Raw genomic sequence first — 26,504 nt, forward strand, 5'->3', positions numbered from 1 at the left:
AATTGTATATTGACATATTGGTTGTCCATGTCAATACTCTGACTGTCAACATTGAGAAACTGTCAACAATCTGAATGTCAACTAGATAGCAGCGGAATTTATACCGTATGTCAGTGGTTCCCAAACTGTGCGCCTAGGCTCCCTGGGGTGCCTCGGAGCACTTGCAGGGGTGCCTCAGTTTGGCTGTCCAGAACAAGATTCAAATTATTTATGGTCAATGTAATAGGCAAAATCAGTGCTTGTGGCTTCCAGTTTTTAAATGTGTGGATAAACAGAAGTGAATTCTGTCCCTCACCACATAACTGGACCTAAGGATGACATATAAGCCCAACTTATTTAATTTAATATTGTTTTCTGAAATTCTCGGTAGAGAACTTTGCACCTAGGGGTGCCTTAACAAATATTCTGATAATCTAGTGTGCCGTGATGCAAAAAAGTTTGGGAACCACTGCCGTATGTTTATTGGAGTATGGAGTTTCCCCCCTAAGTAGCCCATTGACCGGATTTTGATTACTGATGCATACTGTGTATGAAAATCTTTTAATCCTTCCACAAATACTGTAAATATAAGCTGCTGTCTCTGCGATAGTAGTAACAATATTATTCCCTATTGTGTTTTGTACAATTGCTATGTTAATTTTGCTTAGTGGTTTATATCAGCATAGTACGTATGAAGAACACTATTTATCAAAGACAAAAAATTCAAACTGTAAAAATCATCTGCATTTTCTATAACAAATCCTTCTGCCACAGATCTGAATGGGTTAATTCAGCTATTAATGAGCAATGAGGTTGTCTCAGACTTAGGGGGGTATTCAATCTCAGCTGCTAGAAAAAGCGGCTGCTGCTTATTCAATGCTGCCATTTTCGACAGCATTGAAGGAAGATTCCGACACAATAGACCTTAGAATTTACGTTAGATTTTCGACAATCTGTGGCCGTTTTCTCCAACACGTCTACTTTCCAACACTCGATAGCCGTAACATGGAATTCTAACTGTCGAGTTCCTGTGGAGCGGAACGAAAACGGGAAGTTCCGTAAGTGGGAATCTGGGATTCTGCCCTTAATGTCCTATTAGTGCAGTAATTACCATGAAAAGGAATGGTATATACAGGGCCTAAGATAACAGATCGGCTATATGGTATATGGCTATATGGTATGAGGACTGTATAATATACACACTCCCCAGCAGCCTAGGTATGAGGACTGTATAATATACACCAGGGGTGGGGAACCTCAGGCCCGGGGGCCGTATGCGGCCCCCGTAGCCGATCTGAGTGGCCCAACCACCCGGTGACTTCGCAGGGAGTCAAGTACAGGGGAATTTTCACGAGAGGTCAGTAGTTCTCACGAGATTCCTCCTAATCAACAGCAGCCGGAGACAGTCAGTCCTATTCAGCGGCAGCCGCAGGAGCGTGGGGCGGCTGCAGCAGGACAATTTGTAAGATAAATTTTTACATATGGCCCCCGAAGGACTTTTTCCCCATACAAATGGCCCTTGGCACAAAAAAGGTTCCCCACCCCTGATATACACCCTCCCCTGTATATACACTCTCCCCTGTAGCCTAGGTATGCGGACTGTATAATATACACCCTCCCCAGCAGCCTAGGTATGAGGACTGTATAATATACACCCTCCCCTGCAGCCTAGGTATGAGGACTGTATAATATACACCCTCCCCTGTATATACACCCTCCCCTGCAGCCTAGGTATGAGGGCTGTATAATATACACCATCCCCTATATATACACCCTCCCCAGCAGCCTAGGTATGAGGACTGTATAATATACACCCTCCCCTGTATATACACCCTCCCCAGCAGCCTAGGTATGAGGACTGTATAATATACACCATCCCCTGAATACACCCTCCCCAGCAGCCTAGGTATGAGGACTGTATAATATACACCATCCCCTGCAGCCTAGGTATGAGGACTGTATAATATACACCCTCCCATGCAGCTTAGGTATGAGGACTGTATAATATACACCCTCCCCTGTATATACACCCTCCCCTGCAGCCTAGGTATGAGGGCTGTATAATATACACCATCCCCTGTATATACACCCTCCCCTGCAGCCTAGGTATGAGGGCTGTATAATATACACCATCCCCTGTATATACACCCTCCCCAGCAGCCTAGGTATGAGGACTGTATAATATACACCCTCCCTTGTATATACACCCTCCCCTGCAGCCTAGATATGAGGACTGTATAATATACACCCTCCCTTGTATATACACCCTCCCCTGCAGCCTAAGTACTAGCCCTTTAATATTTCTTTGAAAATGTGTCCGTGACTTTACACCTCAGTGAAAATAATCTACAATGGAAGAAAATAACAGTAATTGCACTGATTTTTAAACACAGATAATGCATTAAATATCATACACAGAGGAGCTATTCCACTCATAATTACACTTAATTATACATAATGTCATATTTACAATAAACGCAGATGTTACATAAAAAGGATGAGCTCTGCTCTGTAGCAAGGCTCTCACTCGGTCCAGTCTGAAGATCGTGCAACAGCTACAGGCATGAGAAGTTTCCCTATGCACACAGAAAGAGGGTACCCCACAAATGTCCACAAAATGATTAATCTTACAACAAAACTGTGTTACATAAAACATTCTATTTTAGGGAGTGAAGGACAGTATTTAGGGTCTGATTTTGAGGCAAATACTGTATACCCACTTTCCTGCACACCAGCTGCAGCCTCCTTCCTAATATGTTATAGCATATACCAGCCCCTGGGCTGTCAACTGTGTCCCGTTGCAGGCCGCAATGTCCTGTGGTGGGTGGGGCAGTTTGGTCTCCATCTGTAACTTGCAGGTCTGCTTAACAGAGCAGCATGAAATAGATGCCCTCAGACACACTGTGCCAGTATTACGCACACCCTAATGCCCATTACACATTATGCCACACACTGTAGTGCCCATTACACATTATGCCACACACTGTAGTGCCCATTACACATTATGCTGCACACCATAATGCCTATTACTTATTGTTTCACACTGTGATGGCCATTACCGCACACTATAATGCCCATTACACATTATGCCTCTGCATAAAGTCCATTACATATTAGAGCTTGCGGTCCGTCAGCCAATCGCTAACTGTGGCTGCCCATCCATGAGCTGTGATAGGCTGGTGGGCAGGAGCCATATTTCAAATGTCCATCAGCACTGGTTTAAGCCCATAAGCAGCCAAAGAGCTGAGTGCACACCACACAGAGCCATCTCTCCAGAGTGGCCATCTCTCCACCCCTGTCACCCCTGCATCTCTCTCTCCCTCCACCACTCCATCCCCATCACTTCTGTTACCATTGAACCTCTCCATCCCACTGCACCTCTTTGCACGTTACCCCTCCACCCCCTTTGTCACCGCTGCACAGCCCACATACACCCCATAACAGCTATCACCATACCACTATACCCTTACTACTACCGCTGTCCACCCACACACTACTACTGCCCATGTCTTCCCACATGCACCCTATACCTCTCTACCCCCAACATACCTTACTCCCCCTATCTCCTAGATACACCCTATATACCGCTACCCCCAACACATTCTACACTTCAGTTCCTGTCCCCCAATATACACCCCATAATCCTCTATCCTGTCCCCCAATATACACCCCATAATCCTCTATCCTGTCCCCCAATATACACCCCATAATCCTCTATCCTGTCCCCCAATATACACCCCATAATCCTCTATCTCCCCCCCCCCCCCATATGGCCATCTGGAAGCTACTGACAGTCCCTGACATTCCTGTACACATCCCATAACACCCTCCTTGCCCCCTTTCCTAATATCGCACTTTTGGATTTAGTATTAACAAATAACTTACAGTAGATTTAGTTTCAAACACCAAAGTAATTGAACATCTAGGGAACAGTGACCACAACATGGTTTCCCTGAAAATCAACTTCTGTAAACTACAACACACAGGACCGGCAAAAATACTAAACTTCAGAAAAGTTAACTTTGAATTATTCAGGGAAGCTCTAAAAGAAATTGAGTGGGAAGCGGTATTTGAGGGGAAGAATGCAGAGGAAATGTGGGATACACTAAAAAATGTGCACGAATCATTAACTATTAAATACATACCAAAAGTCAATAAGGGAAAATTCAATTAAAAAAAAAAGCCATCATGGTTGGAAAAAAAAGTAAGGACAGCAATGTTTAAATTCTATAAAAATAAGGTAAAGGAGGAGGCATCCAACAAGTACACAGAATCAAACCAAATTTGTAAAGGGGTAATCAAAGTAGCCAAAAGGGAAAATGAAGAGCGCATAGCCACTGAGAGCAAAACCAACCCCAAGAAGTTTTTCAAGTACATAAATAGTAAGCGAATAATTAAAGAGAACATAGACCCATTAACCGATATTAATGGTAAAAGTGTTACAGAGGCTAAGGGTAAAGCAGAACTGTTAAATGGGTTATTCTCATATGTGTTTACTAAGGGAGACAGTGGAACACACAGGTACCACAAATGGGAAGAACAAGCCGGATCTCAATATTGATTTCACGACCGATGAGATAATATTGTGGCTCAGCAAATTCAAAACAAACGATTCACTAGGGCCAGAAGCAATCCATCCTAGGGTACTAATAGAATTAAGGGAGGAACTAGCGACCCCTCTATATTACATTTTTGATAATTCACTATCATCAGGTAAGGTACCAAAAGACTGGAGAATAGCAGAGGTAGTGCCAATATTAAAAAATGGAAAAAGAGATCACCCAGCTAATTACAGACCTGTGAGCTTAACATCAACAGTGGGTAAAATATTTGAAGGATTTTTAAGGGATGGTATCTAGGAATATTTAGACCTTCATTGTTTACTTACTATTAACCAACATGGCTTCGTGAAAAATCGTTGCCAAACAAATCTACTAGTCTTCTATGAGGAGATTAGCAAAAACCTTGATAATGGAAAGGCTGTACATGTGGTCTTCCTAGATTTTGCTAAAGCTTTTGATACAGTATCACACAAGAGGTTGATAAATAAAATGGAGGACCTGGGATTAGGGGCAAGTATCTGTAGATGGGTAGGGAACTGGCTGTGTAATAGAGAACAAAGAGTGGTTGTGAACAGTGTTGTATCAAATATGATACCAGTACTAAGTGAAGTGCCACAGGGTTCGGTACTAGGGCCCATTTTATTTAACATATTTATTAACGATATTGGGATTGGGTTACTCAGCAATCTATCCATCTTTGCTGATGACACAAAATTGAGTAGAGTTATTAAATCAACAGAGGATGTCTCCGCGCTTCAAAATGATCTTAACATTCTAGATGAGTGGGCAAAAAAGTGGAAGATGAGGTTCAATGTGGATAAATGCAAGTTTATGCACCTTAGGAGACATAACCAGTGTGCTAGTTATAACCTAAGCGGGGATGGATTGGGTAACTTAGTACTTGAAAAGGATCTAGGAGTCTAAATAGATAACAAACTGGGGTGTAGTGCTCAATGTCACATAGCAACAAAAAATGCCAACATAATTCTAGCATGTATTAAAAGGGGCATGGAAACTAGGGATCCAAAAGTAATTATGCCACTGTACAAAGCATTGGTTAGACCTCACCTTGAATATGAAGTACAATTCTGGGCCCCACACTATAAAAAGGACATCATAGAATTGGAAAAAACCCAAGAAGAGCAACAAAGCTAAATAGGGGAATGGAGAATTTAAGCTACGAGGAGAGATTGAGCAGTGTGTGACTATTTACACTAGAGAAGAGACATTTAAGGGGGGGACATGCTCAACATGTACAAATATATCAAGGGCCAATATAAGGAACTGTCAAGCACCCTTTTTACTGCAAGAAAGGAATCTAGGACACAAGGGCACGAGTTTAGATTAGAAGAAAGAAGATTTTGTTCCCTTAGAAGAAAAAAAGGGGATGTGTGCCTATACTCTATAGGGCAGGGGTGGAGAACCTCAGGCCCTGGGGCCGTATGCGGCCCCCGTAGCCGTATGAGTGGCCCTCCCACGCACCAGGCAGCTTTGCCGGGAGTCAAGTAAAGGGGAATTCTTGCGAGAGGTCGGTAGTTCTCGCAAGTTTCCTCTTAATCAACAGCAACTGGAGACTGTCAGTCCTATTCAGCGGCAGCCTCCGAAGCGTGGGGCGGCTGCAGCAGGACAATTTGTAAGAGACATTTTTACATATGGCCCCCGAATGATTTTTTCCCCATACAAATGGCCTTTGGCACAAAAAAGGTTCCCCACCCCTGCTATAGGGGGATGTGTGCCTATACTCTATAGGGGGATTGTGTGCCTATACTCTATAGGGGGATGTGTGCCTATACTCTATAGGGGGATGTGTGCCTATACTCTATTGTAAAGGTTCTCAAACTCGGTCCTCAGGACCCCACTGAGTGCATGTTTGCAGGTCTCCTCACAGAATCACAAGTGAGATAATTAGCTCCACCTGTGGATCTTTTAAAATGTGTCAATGGGCAGTATTCAATGACAAATTACACTATGTGCATTGAATCCTGTTTAGGATTCGCTGCACATTCGCAGGGTTTCAGAGGGCTGCAGCATTCGCTGCCAGCCCTCCCTGTCACCCTATTCAATGCCGCAGGGGCTAGCTGCCCCTGATGGCAGAATTTGTGGGGGAGAAGGAGCCCCCCCCCCCCCCCCGAGAGCTGCCAGGGGACATGGGTAGGGAGCCGCTTCACTGGTCCCGCTCGTGTATATGTAATGAGCGGGACCAGTGTGAAGTGAATATTTTATGAATATTTAATGAGCGGCTTGGCCCCCCTGCTGGCAAATGTGTAAAAACATTTTTAAACATAAATTTAAAATGAAATATATATTCATGTGCTGCAAAATAGCATGCCCCTTCACAGAAAAAAAGTTAGATTTTTTTGACACCAAAAAAATAAATAAAAATTGTTTTTATTTTAAAAGATCACCTTCCAGTTCACCTTAAAAAGATGTTGAATGCAAAACGGTGAATCATGGCGAAAATCATGCAGAAAGCAGTTCTCCATCCTAGCATTGAATACACTCTTGGCGAATCCCAGTGAAAACCCCATTGAAATACACCAGCGAATTGCAGCGAGCATGAAATGGAGACCTGGCCACACGGGATGCAGTTAAAATCCCGGCGGTCGGGATCCCGGCGTACAGAATCCCGACGCCGGAATCCCGACCGCCGAAATACCGACACATTCTCCCTCCTGGGGTGTCCACGTGGCGAGCGCAGCGGGCCCGCAAGGGGGGGCGATCCACGTCCCCCCCTTGTCGGCATTTCGGCTGTCGGGATTCCGGCGTCAGGATTCTGAACGCCGGGATCCCGACCGCCGGATTCAATACTGAATCCGGCCACACAGGTGCCAATTCTGTGGGTGCTCAAGGGCCCAAGCACCCACGGACATTTATGAGCACCCACAGGCCCGAGTCCCGCTAATTTGCCACCTGGGAAACAGTATGCTGGGAAGAGTGTATTCTGTCCACGGAATACCTGTGGGGGCATTTATGTATTTGAAACTCTGTTGACGTAATTTATATATTGGAGACGGCTGTGCTCTGTAATATAAATTGGTATTATTTTGTGGCCACACCATTCCCCATGAAGCCACTCCTCTATATTTTTGGCTTGAGCACCCACCAGCAAAAACATAAATTGGTACCTATGCCTGGCTGGCATTCACTGTTCGCCGAAAGCGTTGAATAGGGTGAATCAGAATCAGACTTTCAGTGAAAAAGATTCACAGTAGATCGTGAAAACAGCCTGATTCACTGGAAAACACGGTGACTCCAGTCCTCGAGAGTTACCAACAGTTCACGGTTTCCAGCTCACCTCGCAGGTACACAGGTGCACTCATTACTGACTAACACATTTTACAAGATCCACAGGTGGAGCTAAATACTTGACTTAACTGTTGGTAGCTCTCGAGGACTGAAGTTGGCTACCCCTGACCTAGACCACAAGTGCTCAACATGCATCCCTCCAGCTTTTGCGGAACTACACATCCCAGCATACAGTGAAAAAGTTTTGGTAGTAGAGAATGCTAAACTTGTAGCAGTGCATGCTGTGATTCAGGCATGTCCAAACTATGGCCCTCCAGTTGTTGTGAAAGTCCCATCATGCCTTGCCACAGTTTTGCTATTAGGGAATGCTAAAACTATGGCAAGGCATGCTGGGATGTTTAGTTTCACAAAAGCTGGAGGGCCACAGTTTGGACATGCCTGCTGTGATGTATAGTTCCACAATGGAAAGAGGGACGAATGTTGAGCGCCCCAGGACTACTGTAGTTCTTCATTCATTTTTTAGTGTATTTTTGTACAGTATATACTTTTCCTTCGATTCTCAGAAACAAACCACTGCTACTGTATAAATCGGCACATTCAGTACTGACCATAAACACAATTACACAGACAGCTTTCCCAGGATCCTCTACTGAATTCTATTTGACCACTAAACTACTTTAATGCTGTTAATGTCATTTTCATCCTCACAAATGATATTCTTTGCATCTTTCCCCATGTTGTAATTGATTCTATAATGGATACTACAGCTTCATCTCAGATCAGAACGAAACATGCCTTTAATGTCACTCGTCCTATTCAGAATCCTCTGGCTTTGCATAGCGTATCTAAACCCCATTGATTGCAAGGCTAATATGCTTAAGGTCCTCCTATGCTCTTTCGCTTAACTTTATAGAACTGCTTTCTTGACAGCACAAAGAGGGTCCCTTCTGTCTGATTACTTTGTTAGCATTCTGTAATATTTCCTCATTAGAGAAGCACTCGCAGCCTGCTGACCGTGCAAATCGGCCGCAATTATACTCGTTCTGTTCTGCTGCAGAGAATCGCACTAAAAAAAACAAGCAAACTCTTTCATCATTAGAGTTTATGCAGAGTATATGTTAGAAATGATGTCTTATATGACCCAAAGTTATGTGCCCTAACATATTTGTCTATTCCTGGTAGTACAATCGCTGGAAATGAAACTATCTAATATACTGTAGGTACCCAGCTGGTTTATATTGGTTGCATCTTGTTTAATGGTTATTTTTCTCATTAGAGCCTACCCATATTGTAGGCCACTGGGGGCTTGTAAGATATTGCATCGCTGGCAGATCATTAGAAGGAACATGCAGAATCTAACAGTTTTATGTTTTCCGAGTTGTCAATCTCCTTCTAAGAGCAAAAAAAACACGGCACCTGCTATGAAAGATCATACAGCCTCACAGTAATGTCCCCGGCCATCTCCGCTCCTATTAAGGTAAGAAGTGTTCTGCCTTATAATGATGGGAAACAAGTTTGATTTCACTGAGGGTTTTAATAACCTGGGAGGCTGAAAGTAGAAAAAAGTTATAGAACAAGTAGTCTACCACCGCTAACCCATGTATGCAATTTCTGTTAACGCATCCCATGTCTCAGGAAATAGCGATGATCCTGCTGAGATGAAGGACGGTTTTCACCTTTATGTTCTTCTTTTATCTGTTCGCTCTGAAATATTAATTAGAGAGCTAGCTATGTTTTTCTACGGTCTTGTAGGTTTTTTTTTATTATTAAAGGCAAATTGGTATAGAATACAAAAAAATCCATAATTAAAGAATGCAGGATTTTACGAATACAAAATTAGAAAATGCCAGAATGGTTGAGGGGGTGGGGGGTGGGGGGCATACTGAATGTATGCTGTATAGGTAAATACCTTCTTGTGTTCAACTGGGTTAGAGATTTAACTGCTGATGACATCCAATGCACATGGAGTTGTCCTAGGCATATTGGGCCCAATTCAGACCCATTTAGAAGGCAGCTCTGATTGGGGCCCATTAAATGGAGAATGACAGAATAATTGGAAGATTTTATATTTTTTATTTATTTATATCATTTGAAAGGGGGTATTCAATCCTAGGTCATGACTGTCAGTATGTCCCAACAGCCGTGACCCTGGCAAGTTTTTGCTTTGCTCGACCGCAAATCGGCAGGCGGGATTCAATGTCCCACCTGCCGATCGGCAAAAAGGGGCGTGTCTGCGTAAGCGGCCATGGATTGTGCAGATCTGGCCGTGATCGCGACAATTCACGGCCGTTCTCGGCAAAACGGGCCCTACAGCTTTTAAAATTGGGCCTCTACTGTCGATCTGCCTCTTCTATGCTGCCGGGAAAGATAGCATTGAGTAGGCGCCCGCTGCTATTTCCCCTGTCGGAAATAGTGGCGAGGATTGAATACCCTTCTAAATGTCTGCACAGTTTGGAGCTTCAATTAGTATCTACAGTTTTCTCTTGAAATTCATTTTCGCCAATCACACATTATTCTATACAGTTATAGTGTCCACAGACAGCCAGAAACAACTGTAATCCATCCAGGTTTCTATAATGTTCCCTGAATATGCAGTTGGTTGTTGACCAGTATAGCACCGTCATTTTGCCCAGGGTACAGATATATCAGGGGGTCTCTGATGGTGGCAGGGTTGAGCCGTTGCTACCATTAAGCTCTCAGATTTTAGTCCATAGAAGGTGCAGAGACAAAGCTGTCCCCGTCTCAAAAAGAAAACTATTTGCTCCATCATGGGAGAGATCTCTGGGTATTCGTAATTCCGGTACTTGTGGAGTATCACGGCTCCCATCGCATGCCATCGCATGCCATATATAGTGGCATGCGATTGGATGCGATTTTTGCAGTTTTTAACCATTTTTTCTACAAAATCGCATGCGATCGCATGCGTTTTTTAACAGAAAAGCATCAAAATGCATTGAAATTAGTATTAAACATGTTCAAAGGCCCCCAAATGTCATTTTTGAGGCTGTACCACCCCCACAATCAAAGTGTGGCGAGCGCAGCGAGCCACCGAGCCCAAAGCGTGGCGAGCGCAGCGAGCCCCGCAAGGGGACGCGGACACCTGTGAAGCCCGCGAGGGGACGCGGATACCTGTGAAGGTATCCGTGTCCGCTCGCCACACTTCGGGCTCGGTGGCTCGCTGCGCTCGCCACACTTTCTATTCTCATCTCCACGCCGACGTGGATAGTGGGGGTATGAAAAGGTCGTAGGACGCGTACCGCCGCCCCTCGCGGGTTCGCGTTGATAGTGGGGGTGGTACAGCCTCAAAAATGACATTTGGGGGCCATTGAACATGTTTGATACTAATTTCAATGCATTTGGATGCTTTTCTGTTAAAAAACGCTTTTTTTGCTATGCGATGCACATCGTGGGAGCCGTGATTGTCCACAAGTACCGTAATTCCACCTCCCTGTGCGCCAATGTGTTTTACTTTAGTAAAGCGCATTTAGTTACTGGTCATGAATACACAAGTTTTTTAAGTAATGTAGAAACACAAAATAAAAATAGTATATACTGTAACAGCTTTTGAAAATACCTTGCATTGTCTCTCCCATGTGACTTCAAGAAGTTCATATCTCGATATCTTGATAGAAACGCCACCAGTTGGTCGTTTGTCCTGTGGAAATAAAGATGGAAGATATAAGCTCACATGGCTTTATATTGAGTGATGTTTATCACATGTACAATGCTACTTTACAAAGTTATAATAAACTACAGGCAGGCAGAATCATGGTCTTTTAGATTCAATGGTGATATATGTAATGTTTCAGTACCAATTAGGTCTCCATTATGAATGCCTTGATCAAGGTGTCCTTGAAATATCATAATATCTAGAAGACCAGAGTCCTTCCATTTTTTATATTCAGTTAAACATTAGCAAAATGTTTCCACTGACAAGCTTCAAATACGGCATAAGCGTATAAGTGGAGAATGTCTGATATCAACCAGAACAGATGACGCTGTATACTGAGAAGCTTACGGCCTAATGAGTTATTTATGAAGCTGAGAGATGGTGACATGTTTCATGAGGTTAAAGTGATACTGATGACAATCAGCACATTCTTTATGAAATAGGGAAAGTGATCTGCAAACTCTAAGCGCTGCCACAGAGAACAAAAGTGAAGTTTATACAGCAGCGTGAGCATCCTTAGTTAAGATTACACTGAAACATGAACGCATTGTACTACCAGGAAGTGTGTTACAGCCTAGCTAAGCATTCAGTAGTAACGTAATACAAAGTAAGGTATATGAAGAAACTGCACCCACATTTATATTTCCAATGGGCATATGCTGTACTGTTTGTTTGGCTCCAATCCAATATTAGGATGTTACAACCAATCAGAATACAAGCATGTTCCACAGACAGCCAATTAAACAAAGGCCCAAAATTGGATTACAGCCCACCCAGGTAAATCTGCCACCCCGCTCAGTGAAGTGAGATGCAGTCCATAGAAGCTGGAGCTTGCGCACGCTCAGTCGCACCATGACTTTGAGATAACAGGGACTGATACAGAGGTGGAAGGATATGCAGTAGGACAAACCACCATGGTGCAAAAAAAAGTTACACCATGGGTCGGTCATCGACCACACCTTTAGAATTCTGAGCAATACTATGGTCATTGAGAATGTCAGATGGAACAAGGCCTCCTGGTGACAGTTGAAATGCATCTTTCAACACAGTCTATGACATCAGTGAATCCGCCAAGGCCAGCCAAACGCACCCCCCCTTCCCAAATACCAATCTGTGTGCCCAATAGTGAAAATGTAAATCAGATCCATGGTTATGTGACACATCTCAAGTACATTTTCTGAAAATTATTTTTTTCATGCTGGGTTTTCATATACTTAAATATTGTTTAAACCTCACCCTATAAATTAACCTTAATTGTTTGGTCAGCGCAAATATTAGACAAGTATAACTATATACAGAATGCGATGAAAGAGGATGACACAACTAACAATAAGCCTCCTCTGTTGTCGAATGGCCAGTCTTCAATGTCATATAATTATATCCCTTCCACATGATCCACAAAAATATAGTGGGATCAAGAGAGAATTGGACAATGCACTGTGTGTTGTAGATGCGCTACCAAATCTTAGTATTTGATGTATTCCTTAAAGTGGCTACACAATCTTGTTGATGTGGCTGTCCGATTCAATCTTTAGACTAGGGGGTGATTTTGGGTCTATTTAAAATCAAACAAAATAGAATCAACATTCCCTGCAAAAAAATTGTGTTTCAATTCAAAATAGAACATTTACAAACAGTTAATGTTTATGTTCTATTCTGGTTTAAATAGCGCATTGGTTTCTATTTGAAGTTCTAAATGTGTTCTATTCACCCTTACTAGAACCAAACATCAATAAATTATAGAAAGCATTGGACAAAATCTATCACATTCACTGTATTACCCATAAACGACTTCATTCCAATGCTAATTTAAAAAAAAATATTTATTTGCCTTTAAACGCCATGATTTATGTAGCTACATGCTTTCCCCCCACTTATTTTCCATTACATTAAGGTTTCAGGCAATTCCACCTAAAAATCAAATCAAACAGTTTCTAATGGTTGTAATCAAAATGGGGATTTCCATATGAGCTTTATTTAAGTAAATTACCTTTTCTATTGATTTTAATGTGGAATGATGTCTGTCTGTTTGTGGGTCTATTCTAGCGTGAAATCTATTTTCAGATGATTTTGTGGGGATTTTGTCAATTTTGCCATTAGTGAATACTCAATTGTCAAAAATCACCAACAAAACACCTCAAAATCAACAGGAACAGAAAACTGACCACAGTAAATTTGCCTATTGATATATGGCCAATAAATTCATACGGGAAACAATGGCAAAACCCCAAATAATGGCATATTCCAGATCATTGCCTGACGACACAAAGCTTACCTGCCCACTGTAATGCTACAGTATATGGGTAAAGACAAATATGTTATTATTTTAATTGTACTGTACTGTATTTCCAGTTACAAATGACCCAAACTATACAAGCTACTGTATTTTTGTACTATTACACACATGTATACTACATTACATTTCAGATGTCTTATGATTGTAACATTTATATTTGTTAATTACTGTAAAAGAGCAATTCTATAAAAAAAATTCTATATACTGTATATTTGTTTCGGAGCTTTTCACCTTCCACAATGTGGATATAGATAATTCTAGACTAGTTGGGCCCTCTTTCCTTGTTTACTCATGTGAGATTAAATACCTTGCAGGGTCAGGCTTTGCCTCTTCATTTGGCAACTATAGAATACATTCTGTCCGTGTATAGAAAGCTGTGCAGATTTCCACATTTTATGCTTGGCTAATTCGCTATCTTAGGGAGATGAATGGACATTTTGTGAATTTACTTAGCAATCCTTCCACATGAAATAGTTTCAATAGCTAACTTCTTAGTGTGCGTTCCAAGACCTGCAAAGATGCAATTTGGTGAGCTGAAATTTGGGAATGGCTCACAAAGCATCTCCTTGATGTGATGCTCTGGAAATATATACTGGAAGGAAGATTCTTTTTATGCAGAAGACACACTAAAAGGGAAACAAAAAAATTATCATAGGATAGAACAAAATATTAACTATAAATACTGTGGTTTCCATGGTAGATAATTCTGTTCTCACTTGAAAAAGGGTCTTAAGGCCCACAAACACTATGCGATTTGGGTCCAATTTCACCCAATTTCGGCAGATAGGACCACGAAATCGGGCACAATAGCATGTGTCTGACATTCAATATGGTGTGCGGTCCCATCAGCATCGCAGTTGAAGATCATACATGCTGCACATAACATCTCCAGGTCAGACCCCCTTCCCTGCAGCATGGCATGCGATACATTGAATGCAGAAGGGCAGCATACAATGTATCGCATGCATTCCTGCCAACTGGGAGGGTCCGGGCAGCTCAAAGGAATCTTGTAGGAGAAGTCGTATAGTGTATGGGGGCCTTAAGGGGCAAAATTGTGGACGTTTTCATATAGAATAGATGGAATTTGCATTCCAATTTTCCAAATTTGGAAAAGATGTGGATCAAGGAATCTGCGTCTTTCAGCAGGAAAAGGCCTTTCATTTGAAAAATTTGCAGCCATTTCTGCAAATGCAGATCCGGGTTTTCAAAGAGCCGTCTCTGCAGATGCGAATCCTGTCAGATTGAATAATCAAATCCCCTTATTTCTAGAAATAATAACGGGAAACAATGAAATACCCGACATGGGAACAACAACCATTTCATGGGCGTCCCCATGAAAACGCTTGGCATTCCCATGTAATTACGGCCATGACTTAGTGTTTCGGGGATGGACGGTTGACATGACATTGGCCACATGCCCTGTCTTCAGTCCGGAGCCCGCAAACTTATATTTGCGAGCCCAGGAGAAATCATTCCATGATTGCTGACCATCAAATTATTTCTCTTGCTGCGAGATATGCGAGGGGATACGGCGCTGGCGGGGTGTGTTTTTTTCTGGGAGCTTCGGAGCTTTGCAGTTTACCGAGTCAACCAGAATCAGGCCCATACTGGTACTCTGATAGTATTTATACCACAATCAAAGTGGCTGGGGTGCATCCGCAGCATGTAGCAGCCTGGTCAGTTTGGCTCTCCTATATATGTTTTTGGGGCAAAGGAGGTTTTGGTTACTCAGAAATACCCTCCCCCTCTCCCTGTGTGTGCCACTGGACCAGGTCACTTAAAGCTGCACAGACAAGTCCAGAAAGGCCCTGAGCATTTTGAATTGGGACCATAACTATCACATTGATTTTGAATTCTGCTTGCAGCAGCGTAAAAATATTTTTCCACAATGCTCATCAGTGACAATTAAGTCATATCACAAAAGCAGCTCTAGAAAGAAATGTAAAGTGTTTAATAGTAAAATACATTAGCTAACATCACTGCATAAGTTCAATAGCTTACAGTCTATGTGGGCAACTGTAATCATAGTTATGTTAGACTATACTTCTGCAAGCAGAATGGCAATCTTTTCAAGAGCAGAAAGCAACCGAAAAATGAACCACATAGATTTGTAGACATTTTTTTTAACCTTCATTTGCTATCAGTCACTACCACATCTATCAGCAGCTTTCTCAGGAAACAGTGACACAGATAAATGGCTAGGTTTGCTTTGTGAGATAAAAAAAACCCTACATCTGAGTCATTTGTAGAAGTTCTGCGCATTTCACCAGAAACTATTTTACTGCATGCGAAACATTGCCCTATTGTGTGCATGCAGGGAAATAAAATAATTCAGTTGTGGAACCTCAATCTTTAGCCTTGACTCTCCAGCATAACACTTGTAAATGCTTATTCAGCTGATCTTACTTCAAATATTGTTTTAAGAATATGTTAAATGAAATTCAGGCTGATTATTCAGTTTCTTAAGTTTAAAGAAGCCCCCTATCATTGAGACATGGAACAAGGTCCACTATCAATGGATCAAATAGGTACACCAACTGGTATACCTATAACTAGATATTGTTACTAAAGCATGAGTATACGGTAGGCGCACCATCACTGAGACATGGAACTCGGTGCACCATCACTGAGACATGGAACTCTGTGCACCATCACTGAGACATGGAACTACAGTAGGTGCACCATCACTGAGACATGTAACTAGGTGCACCATCACTGAGACCTGGAAATAGGTGCACCATCACTGAGACATGGAACTAGGTGCACCATCACTGAGACATGGAACTAGGTGCACCTTTACTGAGACCTGGAACTCGGTGCACCATCACTGAGACCTGGAACTCGGTGCACCATCACTGAGACCTGGAACTCGGTGCACCATCACTGAGACCTGAAACTAGGTGCACCATCACTGAGACATGGGTCTAGCTGCACCATCACTGGGACGTGGAACTAGGTGCACCATCACTAAGACCTGGAACTCGGTGCACCAGCGCTGAGACCTGGAACTCGGTGCACCATCACTGAGATATGGGACTAAGGGCCTTATTCCGGTCTGTGCAAAATTGCAGAGCCTGGAAACAGTTGGCCACCGCATGACAAAGTGAAAACCCGCACTGTGTAAGATTTGAATGCCTTGCAAAAATATCTCTGATCGACCGCCAGCTGCAAATCCATAAGCAACCAACTCACCATCTAATGATTTTTCCCTTTTGTCAATGTGAACTTTGGGTTGACATTGACAAATTTTCATGGGTGCGCAGTGTTTTACTACTGAGCATGCGTAATTCTGTGAATGTGCTTTGTGCGAATGGCCACAGCGAACAGAGTGTTCGCTGGGCGCTCGCACACATCACTGCGTGTGGGGGGTGTGGGGAGGCGGGCCGGGGGATGCAGCCATGGGAACACCTACCGTTCCATAGGCGTTCCCATGAAAATGCTGGGCGTTCCCATGGTAATGACACAGTGCCAGGGGTGCCAAGGATATGCAGTTGACATCACCGGACGTCAGCTGCCCACCATGTTACATCCAGAACACACACAAGCCTAATACACCTGAGAGTGTCATAGATTTGCTCGTTTTTGGTAAACATCCATTCGCAGCCATCCGCATGAAATTGCACTGCGAAGGGGGGCCGGGGGTCTGTGGGGGCAGCAGGTGGGATTTAAAAGACACGCAGTGCTGCTTGTCAACCAGAATCACCCCCATATTGTATACAATGCTGGAGCATATACACAGTACTTTCTCATATCTCTATATCAGGCACATAAGGTGACATGATCAGCAATGTACTTTTTATTATGTTCCCTTCACCTGACGCAACAATTACACACTTGACTTGCCAAGTTATTGTAAGAATAATAAAGCACCATCTACTGCATGTGTTTATTATGGGCTATTGAGGCATAAGGATATGTTTAACCACTAATAATATACTACATACAATAATAATAGCAACTGACCATTATTAGCCAAAAAGAAAAAGAAATAAATGGTGATAAACACATTTTACTGCTGCTTTAAAGAGTGCTCTTTCCACTTTTACAAGAAAGCTGGTTCTTTTCTAAATATACTGCTTTAAAATGCAATACGTGTCATGATTTAAATGGACCATCAAGCAGGTGGCTGTCATGCAGAAACATAATTTTTCCTCTACCATGTCACATAATTATAAAAGACGTGCAGTCAGTTACCATGACAATTCTATGTGCACATAAATGTATTACAGATCTGATGCATTAAAGTAGGGAAATACTGGACTACATTATAGTGTATGGTAAGTAATTAATTAATATAAATTACAATGAGAACATAAGCTTTTAAATTCAATTTATTCCACTAATGCCAATCAGATTACAAATATCAAGGGATGGGAAGATTGTACATTTTGTCATGTATAGATTCCCATATTTTATCTATAGACCGATGCTTTCTATTGATTTTTGTACTTTGTTTTACATACATTGACATACATACAATATCACTTTTTTTTTAAATAAACTGGGGGAAACTAGACTTCAGCAGCTGAGATTTAGGGACCGATTCAGACCCACTAGTAGCAGGCCGAATTCGGCCCCTTCCCCAATGTTTCGGGTTTACGCATGCGATTCATTATGGCTGCCAATCATTTTGTAAATGCCACGAAGAATGAAAACCGGTACTTATGTATTATCTGGGCTCCCATGTTAAATGCACCCCAGTTTTTCATACCCCTACTATCCAACTACGCATGGAGTTGATTTTATATAGTGTGGCGAGCGCAGCGAGCCACCGTGCCCGAAGCGTGGCGAGCGCAGCGAGCCCCGCGAGGGGACGCGGTCTCGTAAGAAAAACGGGAGCCCAGATATTACATAAGTACCTGAAAACCTTGCCGAAGGCGTTCACCCAGGGGGGTTGCACATGAGCGACTATGCGCAAACCCCCACCATCGGGGACGGGGAGGAATTCTGTGCAAATAGGACTGAATCAGGCCCTTCTGTACACTATTAGCTACTTAGTACACTATTAGTAAATGAAGATTCAAACTCATGGGAAAAAGTGCTCACAGTGATCATTACTGGTGGCGGTGCCTCTCGCACCATATAGTGTAGTGCAGAGGTGTACGAGGACACATCTGGAATATTTCCCCGAGGTTCTCCATGACACGCTGTCCTCTCTAAATTCTACATACACTCACACAGTAAGTTCAGTTACTAATTAATGAAACATGAAAACGCATAAAAAGTGATGAGAACAGGAATCATTATATGGCCGACCCATTGCATTATTAACTCGTACTACTACTTCAGTTACATTGGATCTGCAGTCTGCAATAGAGCATATAAACAATTGGAAGTAGGTCAAAAACTATTTTTAAACCTCATAGTATGACTCAGTTACTGCTGCTCGGATGATTCCCAGCACTCCCACACTTTATTTGGGAACTTCAGATACAATTTAAGTCTATAAACAGGTAAACAAAGGAAACCCCTTTTAAGCAAAGTGTAGAAATAAAATTCCAAATTCTCTACATAAATACAGGCGAGGTTCCCCTAGTCACTGGCGCACACAGGGGGACTACTGACTACCAAGAAATCCCCCCTGCACATACAGTTAATATGAACATTAATTGGCGAAAAGCTCTGGCCATTGTCCATGACTTTCTGTGAAAGGACAGGGTTTGCAGATTTGAAATATGATTTTTAGTGAGGGATGATGATTGTTAGCTTTGGTTTACGGTGTTTGATTAGGAAGAAAGGGTTCAGATTTGGGGTCTGATTTAAGTACAGTAATATATATCGTAGTTAAAGCACAGATACGGAAACCCCACACTACAAATCTTGCATTTGCCCCTGCTAGTAGAAATGACCATTAGCAAGTGTTGATAGCAGTCAGGGCCCAATTCAGATGTGCTGGCTAGGCTGCGGAATAGTCGCTGTCTATCGAGCTGGTAAACGCCACGCTGCCGAACACATCCTCGTCACTCAATGCAAGTGAATGTGTACGCTTACACATCCCCTCACATGCGTCTGCAGAGAATAAATCATTCGATGGTTACTCACCATCGAAGGATTTCTCATCTCTTCGCAGATAAAAGTAATCCTGGACTTATTTTTATCCTGGACGTTCTTCCACCCCAAGCAGGCAAGGGTACCCCTGCGTTCGCCATTTTTGTGCACCGCCACCTGTCGTCTATAACTGGTATTGCAGTGGATCCTTAAAGTTACTAAATATTTAAAGAGTATGCAAATTCATGAAACTTAAATATAATTTGTATACTTGACAAAAAAATGGGGACGAAGAACAGTTATAATTTAGCAGAGTACAGTAAATAAAATGTCAGAAACATTTATTCAAAATGAAATTAGATTGGCCTCCTGGTTTTATTGTTTATTGCCCACTACGCAACTTTCTTAGTGGCCTATTCAGCGTAGTGAAATCGCATCGCATGGCACGTATTTGAGAACATGCGATTAATGCGATGTGATGCGATCTCACTAGTTCATTTATTCAATGCTCCCTGACCGCAGATCACATCGCATCGCATGTCATTACACTCAAAATCGAATGGCATTACACTCAAAATCGAATGCGATTTTTTGTGCGTTGCAATTAACCACAAAACCGAGGCGACGCAGATAACTTTACATGTATTACGCGTCCGCTCACCACACTATATAAAATCAACTCCACGCCGACGTGGATAGTGGGGGTATGAAAAGGTCGGGAGGACACGTAACGCGTCCCCTCGTGGGGCTCGTTGCGCTCACCATGCTTCGGGGTGACGTGGATACGGGGGGGGGGGGGGGGGTTTAGGAACACATTCACACCTGCCATATCATACATCTGACAAAGTAATGACGACATGTGTGGTACTTGTGTATTATCACAGCGTCCGATGTTACTATGTACTACAGACGTAGTGAAATCGCATCGCATCGCATGCCATAATTGTATGGCATGCGATGCGATGAGATGTTACCAGTTATAATGGCATTTAATGTACTATACCATTAAATGATATATAATATCATTTATTTACGCACCCCACCCCCCCAGTATCCACTTCATCCTGAAGCGTGACGAGCACGTGGAGTTGATTTTATATACCAAGCTCGAAGCGTGGCGAGCGTAGCGCGCCCCGCGAGGGGGAGTGTATTATGTTACATGCATTACGCGTCATTTGGGCTCAGTGGCTCGCTGCGCTCGCCACACTATATTAAATCAACTCCACGCCAACGTGGATAGTGGGGGTATGAAAAGGCCGGACGTGTTCCGCCACCCCTAGCGGGGCTCGCTGCACCCGCCACGCTTCGGGATGATGTGGATAGTGGGGCCCAAATAAATGACATTATATGTCATTTAATTGTATAGCACATTCAATGCCATTGTTATATGTCCAATCGGAACCGATATCTGATCGCATCACATGCCATACAATAATGACATGTGATGCGATGCGATGTTTTATCTGACAGAGAGCAGTGAATACATTACATAGGAAAATCACACATCGCATGCCATACAATAATGGCATGCGATTTCACTACCCTGAATAGCCCACAACGCAAATGCCGTAGTGGGCGCCGTGATAATATACAAGTACCACATGTGTTAACGATTAACTGGAATTTACGTAATAAATAATAATAATAATAATAAAATATCATATTAAATAATTAAATCACATTATTCACAACAATAAATCAAGTAGAACAAATCATGAACAAAAAAACCTCATAAAACAGTAATTCTGCCTTAGGAAGCAGCAAAACTGCGTGAAGGATACGCTCGAATACGTTATGAGCACCCAAAGTCTTCCTCCACATGAATTCCTGCAAGTAGGACTGTAAATGGTGGTGTGTTGTGCCTCTTTGGCGCTTGTTGCTCCATTTGCATGAGCCCCAAAGGTGCCCAATGTTCTGTGTGTGAACACCTGTGTCAGGGTCCACAAAGTTATATCTATGATTTACTCGAGCACGCTGATATCCGGCTTGCTACAACTGCTCGGTACTGTAGGCCCGCCAGCAAACTGAATAAATTGTTGTGCCCGGCTCCACAAAATCATTTATGGCCACCATTAAAGTGGTGGCATCCCGTTGAGGCACTTGAGTAACGAAGCAGTCACCACTTTCCCTGCAAATGTCTCCAAAGATCCATTGCTGAGGCAGCGTACGTCCAACATTACTTTTTGTTTCACAAACAAACTTTCATCAACTTCAACAATCTTCCCGGGACCACCAATACGCCGCTGGGCTGCGCCATAAGGTCCACGGTGCAGGCCTCCCGCATCCACTGATTGTACAGGACCGAAGATTTATTAGATATCTGCAGCTGTTGCTCACAATAATCAATAGATGTGAGCTCCTCTGCCCAGGAATAGATGAATCTAATCAAGGTGTGGAAGGATAAGCGGCACCCCAGAAACCAATGCGACGCTCTTAGGCTCACCTTCTTGCGGCAGGATTTTAGATGGCACCGCCACATGCACTCTTTCACTGTCAAGCGCATAGGGTGCCCATTGCTGCAATTCTGCGTTTGCGGAAACAAATTGTGCTGCTGAAAGAAGAGAATAGCCTCATCCTCCGTCTTTGGCAAGCTGAACATATTTGTGACCGGTACAGCCATTTCTGACACTTCTCCTGCAGCTCTCAGTGATGCAGCCATTCCTGTCAGTAATTCACCTCAGACTGAATCTGACAGGGAGCGGGAACACTACCTCAGACTGACTACGCAATTTACGTACCTACGCTAATTCTGAAAGCGCTAAATGCGTAACAGCCACCAGTATACAACTACCATATTAACTACTGAAATCACATCACATCGCACGGCACTATAACGGGACATGCGATCTCAGTACGGTAGCATACGTATGCTAATTGGGTGCCGTGATAATACACAAGTACCGTTTATCGTTTACACTGTATGCTGTTTACTTGTTACCCACCTGGCTGCTGCACAGCAAACTGAAAAAAAATTCCTAGTATACGCAACTATTTATATAACTATAAATATCCTTCATTACTCTTGCTACAATGGCAGCCTGACTTCACATGGCCTTCTCTGGTTGCCAAGGGAAATCATGTCTGTCAATCAGGTGCTGGGTCATCAACCCTGGTGTAGTATGCTGCTGACACCACTTAACTTAAAAACCCCAATAAAAATAACTACATTGTCTAATAAATTGTGTAATGATGTGTCTTACATTATTCATATAGCATATTCCTATACACATGTAATTATGAATATTTTATGGGACATATATAAATCCCTGTTGACGGGTGCACATCATGTGGTCAGATTTTCAAGTGCAAATTTGCTATATAATTTCTACCTAGCAATAGGATTATCAACTTAATGTACTGACTTAATGTCTCGGAAATGTACCAAACCACAGTATATTAAGCCATGGGGTACTTTAAAGAGATTTAAAGCAGTGATTTTTTTTAAATTCAAACCCATATTGAATTAGCCGTTTTTAGAAAAGCTGCAAAAATTAAAATCTGTGATCTTGACAGTTTGCTTTTCATTATGTTTCTTCGTTTTTTAATGACATCAGCAGGACGCTATACTGACAAACCTGTCCAGTAAACACAGACTACATTCCATCTGAACACAACTCACGTTGTCACGGGCCTGTTGGTGGGCGTTTCATTACGCTAAACCCATTTGTTACATTGAAAGGTTACAGCAAATTATTTTTTCTAAAAGCAATTTACCAATATTTCAGAGTCCGTTTGGTTGCTGATCTAGAATAAAAAGAACAAATGCTCCACTTACCATAGTCCTGTTTTCATATCTTATTTTCGTTTAATGAAACTGTCTATTGCATTTTCTGCTTCTTCTAGACCAGTACGCTGTGGTTAAGTATGATAAATATCTAGCACTTTCAAGTTTGTTCAAGGTCTTATGAAAAAGAAAATTCATCACCAAATTACAAATAATAACAACACTGTTAGCTCTGCTAATTTGATCACAGAGTTTGTAAAAGACACTACATATGAAAGGGAACCGCAGAGGACACACGGTGCGGTCTGTTACCTACACTAAAATAGTAAAAAATCATGATAATTCTTCATCTTGTAAAATATAAAAACAACAGCAGATTCAAAGTGAGTGAATCTAGCATGAATAAGGTTAAAAGCCAATAAAAATACCGTATTTATTTATTAACAGTTATTTATTTAGCGCACACATATTACGCAGCGCTTTACAGTCCCTGCATTAGTGGAGTTTACAATCTATATTCCCTACCACACGCACACAGACATTCTAGGATTTATTTGTTAGGAGCCAATTAACCTACCAGTATATTTCTATATTGTGGGAGGAAACTGGAGTCCCCAGAATAAACCAACACAAGCACGGAGAGAATATACAAACTCTGCACAGTTAAGGCCAGGGTGGGAACCGAACCCATGACTGCAGTAATGCTAACCATTACAATAACCGTACATTTTCCCTACTTGCCAGTGGCATAAGTAACAACAAATTTGGGCACAGGGGTCAGAATTATACCATAAAAACGGTTGTCATGCCAATCTCCCTGTTCCTTAGTACATGGCTACCTGCCATTCTTCTTTTACACAAAACATTCTCTAGTTACATTTAAAAAAATACTGAATAACATCAGTTTTTTGTCCCCCTTTTACTGATGAAATAAAACAATGGACATACACAGCTCTGAACCTCTACCAACCCTTGGCGAGGCCTATTGTGTCTTATACTGGGCACACACTGGATTCCAGTATGATGAGGGTATAGGGTACATTACCTTTTTTAGAAAGATAGTTTCTGTCGCAATGGTCTATATTGTTTGGTGACAACAATAGTTGCTAAAGAGGCCACACCATTTGAAGGAGGGGGGACTCCTCCTCTCCACATATACAGATGTAATTAAAAGCATGATAGAGGACATAGGTAGATGTATGAAGCAGTGATAAGGGAGGAGGAGTGAGCCAGAGGAGAGGTGGCCCATAGCAACCAATCAACACTGAAGTAACATCTATAATTTGCATAACATAACATTATACAGAGCAGCTGATTGGTTGCCATGGGCCACTTTTTTTCTGGCTCATTTCTACTCCCTCGATTTAATATTGACGGCAGTAAGGACCTGGCAGGTTGCCGGCATTGGGCAGTAGGGAGAGATGGCGAACAGGGGGAGGGAGGGGGATGCTGCAATGAGCAACAAGGAACGTGATTTGATCTGGCAGATCGACACAGGAAAAGACTTGCCTGCCAAGCTTGATACCTCAGGCCGCGCATCGGGAAAGAATCTGCATCGAATGCATCAAATGCTGTTCGACTCAGTATAATTTTCAATTTGATTTGGACTATATAGTCGAATGGAATCGAATATGACACTGAATCGAAGCGTGTGTACATAGCAATATACAGAAAATCTGTGTTTTCTCTAGCTCAAGGTAAAATCGTGTGGTGATCAAAGATGATGAACAGATAATAGCTATTAGTGAACCACAAAGTGAAGACTCCCTTTCAAATATGGGTCCCCAATTAGCTGCAGCTCTTTTAAGGGGATTGTTATTATGTACATTTGTCCATAGAGAAACATTGCCTGGTAATTACTGGACAAAACATGGGGGAAAGAGAGAAATGGGGAGGGTGTTGGATAGAGAGACTGGGTTGAGATCTGGTTCTGTAGGATTGATGACATGTTTAATATACAGTATGAGGATGAACATGTACCAAGGAGGAGCTACAGGTTGCAGAGTAGACCTAGAGATGGTCATGCAGTTGGGAGACAATGGGCAGTATTCAATGCTCCCAGTGCACTGTTTTTTTCTGGCAAGGATTTTTTTGGGGGGGAGCAAGGAGGCCAGTCCTCTCACCAAAAACAGTCCTCACCCTGTTCAACGCTCCCGGTTTGCTAAAAATGAACATGGAGCTCAACCTGTTTGCTGCTTGGTCCTCACCGTTGTTTTCTTATTGGAAATTTTGCATACCTCGCCATTTGTGTATTTAATTCTAAAATTGAGCATGCTGCTCGCTTTTTTTTTTTTTTTTTTTATATGCCTCTCCATTTTGCTCTCGGCATCTTTTTTTAGGTGAACTCAACTTATGTACTACGTGTTTTTTGGTGTCTACAAGTTTATTTTTTTTCATTATTTGAATGATATATTTATATACTGTATATATATATATATATATATATATATATATATATATATATATATATATATATATTTAGAAGAGCCACATTAATATATTTTTATTGTGGTGATTTTTTACCCCCCACGATGCTTTTTTTTTATCACTGTTTATTCTACCCATGATTCACCTCTTCTTCCTCACTCCTTTTTTGGCCTTTGAGGAGATACACACAGCATTAGCAGTCTGCTGACTTGGAATCGTTTTTCTTTTTAGGTTCACTTGCATTTTTCTGCATTGCTTTGCAATACTTGAACACTGCCTACAAATGGAGCCATTTACTCCTCATTGTTCAATGCTTGCCATCAGGGGCGGCGAGCAGCCCAATAGGGTGGGCGGGAGGCATGGCAACGGGTGGAAAGATCAACGCATGCACGGCTAGTTCATGGCGTGCGTAAAATGGTGTACACTGTGCTACACTCGACGGAGAATTGACTACTGCCCAATATGTTCATAAAGGTAGGATGTTTGGTGAGATTATGACATGAATGCACAGATGAAGGAGATCAATACACAGATGAATCTTCCATAATGGCAGTGAATGAATTACAGACAGATAAGTGGGGTGTGGGGTACCTGTCATGAGAAAACAAAGTA

General features: G+C 42.3%; 1 protein-coding gene across 1 annotated transcript in view; it reads right to left on the reverse strand.

The window, feature by feature from the left end:
* XYLT1 (xylosyltransferase 1) overlaps nt 1-26,504 on the reverse strand; it is a 280,499-nt gene that overhangs the window by 57,649 nt on the left and 196,346 nt on the right. The window contains exon 5 of the mRNA XM_083153287.1: nt 11,362-11,442. Coding sequence (XP_083009413.1) covers nt 11,362-11,442 — 81 coding nt within the window. The remainder of the gene's footprint in view (nt 1-11,361; nt 11,443-26,504) is intronic.

Source organism: Crinia signifera, chromosome 7, assembly GCF_055691185.1.
Source record: "Crinia signifera chromosome 7, ASM5569118v1, whole genome shotgun sequence".
NCBI lineage: Eukaryota > Metazoa > Chordata > Amphibia > Anura > Myobatrachidae > Crinia > Crinia signifera.